The following is a 10,608-nucleotide window of genomic DNA, read 5'->3' as shown; positions in this document are numbered from 1 at the left end:
AGTAACAATAAGAGTTAGCCTTTTTATCCCAATGACGAAAGTGTATCGTACAACTAAAAAGTTGCTGCGGTCAATATGGGTCTGTTCTGGTCGTTTAAATTCACCCCCGGTGTTTTGGCATAATAAGTCGCCCACCATTATCTTTTTATTTTCATTGACAATGTAAACAGATTTTTCAGAAAGTTTGTCGAATTATAGCTGTCAACAGCTGTTTAGTGCCAGTTTAATTTGAATTATGAAACGTTTTTACGTTTCGTTCTTATCATAACATTCGAATGTAAACAAACTAATTTTTCAATTTTAATTCGACTTTATTTGGTGAAATGAATGTGTTATGGGTGGTAAAAATCACTCTAAATGTTAATTCAGACCAAAAGCTATACCTGTTCCAAATTTCAGCACAATCCGTATAGCAGTTTCAGCGTGATTCGAGGACAAACCTCCAAACATCCAAATATCCAAACATTCAAACTTTCGCATTTATAATATTAGTGGGATTATGAGCCTTGCTTTTAATCCTGAATTAAACAACGAAGTGTACTTTAAGAACCAGCTGTACTGGCAACCATGTTGATTATTACCCCATAAAAGTAATGTTATGCATGTTAAAGTCATACATTTATGACCTTATTTTTAGTCGTAGAATAATTGAAGATGTTTCAACTTAAAGATAATAAGTACGCTCTTTTTCATTTTACAATATGTTTATTAGTTATTAAAAAAACAAAACTCAAACTATTGTACTTTATCGTTGAAAATATTGACTTTACAAAAAAACCTAAAAACCTTTTGGATACGTATTACCTATAAAATGAGACACCCCCCACAACGCAAGCACAGAAAATAAGGGCCTAAAATTGCATGAGAGATTGTTCTCATGGGAGAAAACTCAAGGAACCAAATTTGAAATTTTTCCTATAGTCTGAAATTTCCAATATAGCCTGAAAGTGACTAGTCATTTACTATAGTCATTTGAAACAATCTCCAACTTCCAACGTTTTTTTTATTTCACACTAAAGCCATATACCAAAAGCCTGATATATGAGCGTTACTTGGACCACTGATAGACACAGAAAAAATTCCAAACTTCAATGAGGTAATTCACTGTAATATAGAAATACAGGAAATTATCGATTATCCGCATGCAGTTGATCTACTTTACGGACTAACCGTAACGCTCGAAACAAATATGTTATAATAGTAGACAATAAATAAACAAAGAAAACAATATAAACTGAATAAAATTTTAAAACTGTAAAGAAATATTAAAGCTATTCACTAAATTTCCTAGATGATGTAACCCATTAATAGTGATCATAAATGATCAAACAATAAACAGTGAATCACTGTACGTACAGCCACTACCGGGTATTCAGATCTGCTTTCGGAATTTAGTGGATTAACCACGGTACCGGCTCTGGTCAACTACGTAGATAATCGATAAGTCAATCTCACTTTATCCTGCCTCACTTCTTCCTGCAGACATAATCCAAACAAATCCTGAGTCATCACTCCGGAAAAAAACATTAAATATGGAATTTTCGTTAGCGTCCTGTCGTTGTAGTGGCGTATCTAGGATTTGGGGGGACGATTCTGATAGAAGAGCACCCACGGGGGGGGGGGGGTTTAGAATAAATATGAATACATTAGATTTTTAACAAATGGAATTGTTCATTTCCTATAGTTACGAATATGAATCGTAAACCTCTGCATAGTACACCCTAGGTCACCCGAAACTATCATGGCATTTTTCTTATCACTGAGAAAGTAATAGATAACCCTATGTCAACAATAAATAATGCAAACAATGAAAATAACAGTGCCAAATAAATGTAACAAAATCATGCCACATTCGTGTAGTGAAGAACGCTATAGACAGAAAAAGACGAATATCAACAAAACAAATAATTACACGTGAAGTCCAAGAAAAAAAGAGAAAATCGCAATACAATGTGTACATTTACAACTAAATTTAAATGACCGATAACAAGAGAAAAAAGTTTGTATGAACATTTAAAAACAGAAATCATATATTAGATATATTTAGTTTTCGAGACATCAACGAAAATACAGACAGATAGAATTGCAATTTTTCATCTCGTGTAGCCATCGCTAACACTTGGTCAATAGAAATTATTAAACTTTGGAGTCAGGCAAATAATTTACATTTTCTAATCTGATGAGTTTAAAAAAAGTTCCGTTTAAGAGTACACTATTTACAGTGTCAATCGTAACCAGCGCAGATATGCGGAGAAAGTGGTCCAGGGAAAGGTCCCGCTCCAACTCTACCGCATCCCTACACTTCTCGCTCTTGCTTTCTACGTGGCGCAATAGTAAACAAATAGTTTCTAGCGTCACTTTTACTGCGCAGCCACGTGGTCGTGGCGGGTGGGGAGGGGGGCAGATTAATTTAGTGTCATTACCAGTAGATTGAACTATAATTTTAACTTTCATACTTTGCCATGAAAGTTTGCTTCCGGAGTGACAGGAAATTCGGGATGGGCAAGGTTGATGGTAGGAACCACCTCTTGTCGAGATCCCACAAGGAGGTATAACGCCTATGTCCCAATAATGTCACCTTGGAAGAAGGAAAGGCCAGCTCTGTTGCAGTCTCTCCAGAACAGCATTAGTTTTTATTTTTTAATTGTAACACTTTATTGGGTACCTCTACAGATGTTTTCTATCGAAATTAGAAGATATTTGGCCTAAAATTTGATAAGGGTTAATATCGTGTTTTTTTTTTAAATTTACATCAAGCATTTCCAGAGTGACAATGCATTTTATTGGCTATAGTTAAGGAGATTTTCCACGAATCTTTCAAATTCTTCAGTGTAATAAAGAATAGAGCACATTATTCAAAAATCCAGAATAATTTTGAAACTGAAAGCTTTACAAACAGCAAAAATAACTTTTTGCATTCTTTAATTAAGAAATTTGATCCATGTGTAAAAGTTTCGAGAACTGAGATCTGCCCCCTTCTTCAGGCATCGAATCTTTAGTTATAGCCTACGGTTTCGCATGTTAACAATGCAAAACCATTACGGGGAACAATTAACACTACTTTCAATTCTGAAAATTTTATAGCGAAAAAAACATAGCGCCATAGCACATAAACACCAAAGTCAGATGGAACACAAAACACAGATTTCACTGCTGAAGAAGATGAAATGTGTTCTTAAAATGTTTATTTTAGTTTAACACATAATAATTACAATTCCATCACCTTAATATCCTTTAAGTTTTAGATCCTTAGAAATGTAGTAATGTGTATTTTACTAAAATAACTATAAAAAGGCTTTAGGTAGCGAAGAAAGCGTGAAAGTTCATACCTCCTCCTTCCATATCTGATATTTTTAGAAGAAACTTTCCATATGTGATTAATTTTTTATATCATAATATACGCGATATTCTTTCTAGTTTTAATAACTTTATCAATACAGTCATAAATGAACACATTAGATTGGATCATGTAAAAACCTATAATTTTCACAATTTTGTTTCAAAACCTCTTGAACGCGTTGTACCTTGATGGAGTTACTGTTAAAAGAAGTATAAACCAATCTCAATGTGAAAATGGGGATTTGTAGCGGGATGTACATTTTGTAACAACACATAATTTTAAATATTTTAGTAAAAGAAGAATGATAGTGAAAATTATATTCTGTAAGTTGATTTTAACACATTAAAATGCATGTGCATAGTGTATAACTTACACGTTTAGCTTCAGCAATTTTTATTTGGGCCTGATTACAAAATTGGCTAAATATTCAGCTTTTAGTGCCTTACTTTCAAGTGGAATGATAAAAAAAACATTTTCTAAATTTCTTAAGTATATAGTGAAGCCATTTTAAAGAACTATGAATTTAACATACCAAATATTTACCATCCCCATATAGGTTGCACCACATAAAACAAGATATGAACGAATTATTCTAGCTATTAACATTCAGTTTTTAAATAGCGTGCTTGCAAGAAACCTTTACAATTGTTATGTTTAATGCAAATATTGTGTTTAGCCTTATTTTTCTCCTTCAGCTTAGTGCAGCGTCTTGGAATCTGCCACTGTCATTCTTGACTATTTGGGTCTTGAGCCCACGCCCGTCCAAAGAGATCAAAAAAGGTCAATAACGAAGAGACTCAAAACGAACTCTTGGTACCATTTCGACATCCTAGACTACAAGGATCATGAAATGTGAATCAAGGAAGGTGAAATGGAGCTGAACACAACATTCACATTGAAACAACCCTTCCCATACCTACATTGTGTTATGTTTAATTGATAAAGTAAACCCGTGGAGGCACAATCTTCTGGTGGATTTCTACCTCTTCAGCAAGACACCACTGTGATTTGAATGTTCAAAGAACTCATGAACGTTCAGTGTTCAGTGAGAGATCTCTGGCCAAAATCAAGGAAGGGCAAAATGGAGCTGAACTCAACATTCACATAGAAATAACCCTTCCCACCATACTTACATTGTGTGAAGTTTAATTGATAAAGTAAAGCCGTGAAGGCACAATAGATTTCTACCTCTTAAGCAAGACACCACTGTGATTTGAATGTTCAAAGAACTCATGAACGTTCTGTGTTTCAGAGAGAGATTTGTGGCCGGACAGTTGAGAACGAGAGCGAGAGTGTTGCAGGGAGTAGCGCCAGGGGTTATGCGTGCGGGCGGTGCGAGGATTTCACTTTCACAGAGAAAGTGCCGTGTCCCGTGGCTGATGTTCCATATTGGGAGAAAGTGAAGCAGTAGAGACTACCAGACCTGGCCTCGGTGACCGAGAGATTGGGTCACTAGGAGCACCGCTGGGAACGCCCACAACTCTCGGCAGGGCAACTCCGTACTAGTGGACTTTACGTCTATTCTTCCTGCATTTGGAAGATGAACGATACAAATTAATACATTATCTGTGACTGATATAATACTTTCTCAATCGATAAATTTTAGAAATATCAAGGTTGGTCAAGTGTTGCATAACTTGAATTTTACTTCTCACTGAATGCAAAGAAGAGTTGAAGCATGTCACTGTGCACTTGTTTACATCAAAACTTTCTGAAATATTACGAAGTACGAACTTCTTCACTAATTGAAAAGTACCACGCACAGGGATGCAAAGTTTCAATTCTCTCCGTTACTTTAAAATCAAGAGGTGTCTGTATCAAATGTTTAAGGTAGTGAATTTTTTTTAAATGATTTGAAAATATTTTCGTTCTAATTACGACTTCCGGAACCATTTTGAAAGGTTGACCTCTTGTTGATTCCTCATTGTTTGCGTTTTCAACGTTTATATCAGTGGGTGACATTGCTATACATCGTTCGTTGGCCGTACTGAAGCAAGTAAACATGATCATCCCAACTTTCCCAAAATGATTCTACCAACCACACAATCGTGATAAAGATGAGGGATAAGACTTACAGTGCTGATGGGTTATGCGAAGGGAGTACTTTATCTGATCATGTCCATGTCTCAACTGACCCCGAAGTAACCATTCCTCAGGAATAGTCATCTGAAGAATCGTCGAAGGAATGTTCAGTTCTTGTTGCGTTCCCTTAGACCCTTAGGCATATCCTTTGACAGTGGAAATCGTTAGCTTTTAAAGCAAGGAAAAGTGATAATGCTAACATTCCCATCACGGTTCTAACCAAGCATACAATCGTGATAAAGTTCAGGAATAAGACGTTCAGTGCATTTGGAGTTTCAAAAGGAGCATTTTCATCATATCAAGTGAATGTCTTAGGTAACTGCATTCCTCAGGAGCAGACATCTGAAGAATAGGTTTAACGTCTTCCATGGTGAAAGTCTTCCAATACCTTGGTCTTCTTACCGTAGCCGTTGGGACTGAAGACAAAACACTGCTCTTAGCAGTATTGAAGATAAACTGAAACCTCTTACTCCAAATTCAGGGTTGTCTGAAGAACCTACTTTAACTAAGCAAATAAAAGAATATCGCCAACAACAACCAAAAATAAATCCATTGCTTCTTATTCAGAGAATCATCCTCTTGAAGCATTTTAAATCATCAATTCTAGCCTGCCAATTAAGGTAGATTCCAATTCCTTTCATCGATGCTCTTTAGGTATTCTCGAAAATCCTAACCCTGTTAAAATCTTAGCGATGGCTTTTGCTATCGATTACACTGTATAACGCCTCACTGACATCCATCGAAACAGCGTCCAGTTGCCCCAATTATGACGGCGCTTCCGACAAGATAAAGCGTAAGGTAAAGCAACGGAAGCGGAAGCATAAGTTGATAAGTCCGCATTTCGAAGAGAGACATGACACTCACTGTCGTGATGCGCCAAGTCGAAATTCGGCTCATTCGAAAACAGAAATGAAAGAGCTAAGAACGAGGTTGGGAAGAAAGACTATTAAAAGCACTTCTTTGGATATCACAATGTGGAGAGGAGAGAGAGATTTGACAGCCAGAACCTCCTCACAGGTGTCCGGATCTCAAAATAAAAACAAACCCCACTCCCGAGGCACCATTGATGGGTAAGGATGTGATGGCTGGCTGGATGAATCACAGTGCTCCGCCATCACAGTTTCAAAAGGAAATTCCCTTTCCATTGTCACACCATGCACTACATCATTTTCAGTGCAATTTACGGATTCCCATATTCTCATTGCCACAAAACATTATTTTAAGGTGAAAATAGAGACCACTTTCGCCCGATGTGAAACATTCTGAACTGGTGGAATTTCGAAATATGGGCTGCAACCTAATCTTCCAAACAACCGAATATCCCAGAAATCTAGTAAAAATCTATGTATCAACCAGACAAGAGATAGCAGAATGAAGGTCTTTACAAAGTACATACATGGCACTCTAATGGGATGACGTAAGTGGAAACTGCTAAGAAGAGGAAGGACACCAAAAGCCAGTGGACAACAAAGGATATCTGCAGCATCGTTCGTGGCATCCACCACACCTACTGCCGCACCTAGGTCCAGGGCTGCTGCCTCAACGAGTGGTCGATAACGAGCAGCACGTCGGACATACTTGGTTGCGTCAAGAGTAGACCCAAGAACGATTTCAATGATATGCTGATTTAGAAATCGAACGCCTTTCATTGTACCAATCACCTCCTGCCTTCCGATTGACGCTCCTTGAGAACCTTCCTTAGCGTGAATTTCTGCATCCACCTCGTCCGTATGTGCATCCACCTCGTTTTCTCCTATGATCTCCTAAACAGATCATAAGTAAAAGCTTTTTGATCTTCAAGAACATGAATGAGATACTGTAAAGTTGGAATTTGGACTGATTTGAATTCTGATCATCCAGATTTTTATTTTTACCTATAAAGATGGGGCTTAAAAGAGACCCTTGAGGAACACCAGATTAACATTCCCTGCCGTTAGCTAGATCTTTGTATGCTGCCTCCAACCAACATGCTGAAACGTTCTATGGACAACATCAACTAGTTCGTAACCTCCCTTAACTGGGAGATACACGTTTATGGTTGTCCCACAAAAGCTGTAGGATAACTTTCAGGTGGTTGTAAGATTCAAAGAATATGCCATGCAGTTTACCACGTTTTAGCGTTTGTAAACAAAATAAAAACAAAACGTCGCCGTACAAATTAGATGAACAACAACAAAGAAGGCTATATGAATACACTATTAAAATACATCCTACTGGCTAAAAAAAATATTATAGTTACAGATACCCGAATATCTGTAATGACAAATATCTGTAATGTAATGCCAGCCTTTTTAGCAACGTCATCTGTCGAACAATGTACGCTATAGTCATCCGTTTGTTTTTTACTTTGGATTTTTTAGGTCTTCCAAGTAATTGTAACTCTGTAGAACACAGGCCTGGTTGGGCTTGCAGTTTGATTAGGGCCCTGAAAGCCATAGTTTGTAGTTAGTTCCTTTTAACTATTTTGTAGTAATCTGTATGAAAGGCGAAAGCGGCACATTAACTATGTTATATACGCTGACTTAAATGTTAGTTATTCAGGCAGAGGAAATTATCTAGTGTTTGATTGTAAAAATGTTGAAACTGTTATTTCCTCATGAAATTTTGCAGACAAAAGAAAGAATTGAACAAAATCAAGAAATGGGTAATTCTAAGCAATATATGGGTCAACCTCGATTTTTCTCATATTACAATATAATGTTCCAATAGTCAATTAGAAAAGGAAATGACTAGAATTTCTTGCTGGAAAGCAGTTATAAGGAGCAGGCAACTCATATTATAATATAATGTTCCAATAGTCAATTAGAAAAGGAAATGACTAGAATTTCTTGCCGGAAAGCAGTTATAGGGAGCAGGCAACTCATATTACAATATAATGTTCCAATAGTCAATTAGAAAAGGAAATGACTAGAATTTCTTGCTGGAAAGCAGTTATAGGGAGCAGGCAACCGCGAGAATTACCTATTAGTGATCAGGGGCACTGACGTGATCTGGGCTTCAAATTTGGAACTACTCGAGTTAATTTTTTTTCTAAAAGAGCAAGCAGCGCGAAGCGCTGCGCAGCGGGCAAGCACTTATATATATATATATATATATATATATATATATATATATATATATATATATATATATAAGTAGTTTGCTATCGTAAATATATAACATATTTTAACCGTCAATGAGTCGTATAGTATGTATACGATTTTGAAGTCCTAAGTTTACGTAATACCTAAGATGAATTTCTATATATTTATCAAAGGCACAGAAATTTTTAATTTTTTTTGTATTACGTAGTCCTAATACGCTCAGGTTATAAGTAAAGTTATTAAACTAAGTAATGAATTAAAGTGATAAAAATAATGTTGGTTCACTGGAATTTCCCCAAAAAGATATTATGCAAGCAATGATATAATGGTAATGTTAAAGACACTCTCTGTTCCTGCAACTGCGGCATCTGCACGATCAAAGTGATGTATATATGAGGCGTGTGTTATTAAGTTATTACATTTAGTTTATATAGACAGGGTTACGACACCGTGTGATATGATAGAATCTGGCCGGAAAACATTTTGATCAACTAGAAGGTATTATTTAACTTCTTAAACTACCAGTTCTTTTAGGTGGAATTTATAGAAATTCGACTATTGTAATCATCCCCATGACGGAATTTCCTAGAAATTTTTTATATTTTTTTCCCGATTTTTTGTCACTCATAAACATAAAATGTATGGGTTTATACAATATAACGTGAGTTTGTGAACACAATTACAGACATTTTTAATATGTATACAGACTAAACTTGGTGTAGACAGTATTTGCTTGGATGAGTTCGTTAGCCTCAATTTTACGTTTCAAGAATGTGACCATTCGCGTTTATGCAAAACCTTTAACTCGGCTAATTCCCGATATAAGCCCAAAATTAGACGTTTTAAAAAAATATTAGGTGATTAAGCAACTTTTTACCTACTAATTTTGCGGTCACTCTTAAGATTTCAAAGTGGGTCAAATGTGTTAGAGGTACACCAAATCATTATAAGTTAGTATGTTAGGCAAACATAATTTTAGATCGATAATTGTAACTAAATCAAGCCGAATTATTTACAACCAATATACATGCTTACAACGAATTTTGTCTTTTAAGGTTTCAAGATGGTGGAGTCTAGTGTTAAGAGTATATCAACATGCCAATCTTGAAAGTTATCATGCCACCGGTATTTCGCAAATTAAACGTCTCAACTAATTATGCATCTGCAGTTTGACTTTCACATGTGAAATCTGCCTTTCTTCCGGACCAAACCGGAAGGGACATTTTATTCTAAACGTCAACCCTTATTAGAGTTTGGTTCACAACATATTACAGTTTCATTTGGCAAACGAACAATTCAGCTATAATAGTATTTTATAATTTGATATAGAACGTTATAGTGTATAGTAATAGTGCAACGCTTAATAAGTGTAGTATGCGTGATTGGATGACCATTAGTGTATTGATTGGATGACCAGTTCCTGGATGTCCAAAACGGTCTGAAAGCGTACACACAGAATTGTTTCCGATTCAATGTTGGAGATATTGCACAGAATGCTCTGTTAATGTAATGATAACCCGACCCAGCGCGGCTAGCTGCGATTGGCCGACCGGGTCATGTGACTGGCCCCGTGTATTTCTGGCCCGGGGGGGAGGGGGATGACCTTGACCGCCATCTGTGATGACAGAGAAAGTTCACCTCCCCTCCCCCACTTCCCCTACTCGCTCACTCATTCTCTCTCTCTCGCACCTCTGTTTGACTCTCACTGTCTCCGGCACATCTTCCCTCTTTGTCTTCGTTATTTTGTCACAGAGTCAAATCAATTGTCACGGCAACTGTTTATTTATAAGTTTAATCAGTGTAGTTTATCAGTTGGGTCTAAATATGGCGCACTCCAACTACTCATTGGTTATTCAAAGTGACTTTATTCACAACATTTTAAAATACGTTAAATACGCTCGTATGTACGTATTGTACATTTCCCATGATTACCCTTTAATTAATTTTATTTTCTTGATTACTTTTTTTGGAATTGTGCGCTGATTTGTGTACAAGTTTATTTTGTTTTTGTTCCGGCTTTTAAAGGAACTCATTCTTCCGTTCTTAATAAATATCCTTATGATTTAAGTGATAATTAAGCATAGTGTTCAACAGTACCATACA

General features: G+C 36.4%; 1 protein-coding gene across 1 annotated transcript in view; it reads right to left on the bottom strand.

Annotated features, from left to right (window-relative positions):
• Positions 1 to 4,754: 4,754 nt before the first annotated feature.
• Positions 4,755 to 10,608, bottom strand: part of LOC124368311 (endochitinase A-like) — a 71,828-nt gene continuing 65,974 nt past the window's right edge. The window contains exons 5-6 of the mRNA XM_046825585.1: positions 6,942 to 7,185; positions 4,755 to 4,867 (exon numbers count right to left, since the gene is read on the bottom strand). Coding sequence (XP_046681541.1) covers positions 4,755 to 4,867; positions 6,942 to 7,185 — 357 coding nt within the window. The remainder of the gene's footprint in view (positions 4,868 to 6,941; positions 7,186 to 10,608) is intronic.

Source organism: Homalodisca vitripennis, chromosome 8 (assembly GCF_021130785.1).
Source record: "Homalodisca vitripennis isolate AUS2020 chromosome 8, UT_GWSS_2.1, whole genome shotgun sequence".
NCBI classification, from domain to species: domain Eukaryota; kingdom Metazoa; phylum Arthropoda; class Insecta; order Hemiptera; family Cicadellidae; genus Homalodisca; species Homalodisca vitripennis.
Note: the sequence above shows the minus strand (reverse complement) of the source record. Positions and strands in the feature narration are given on the sequence as shown.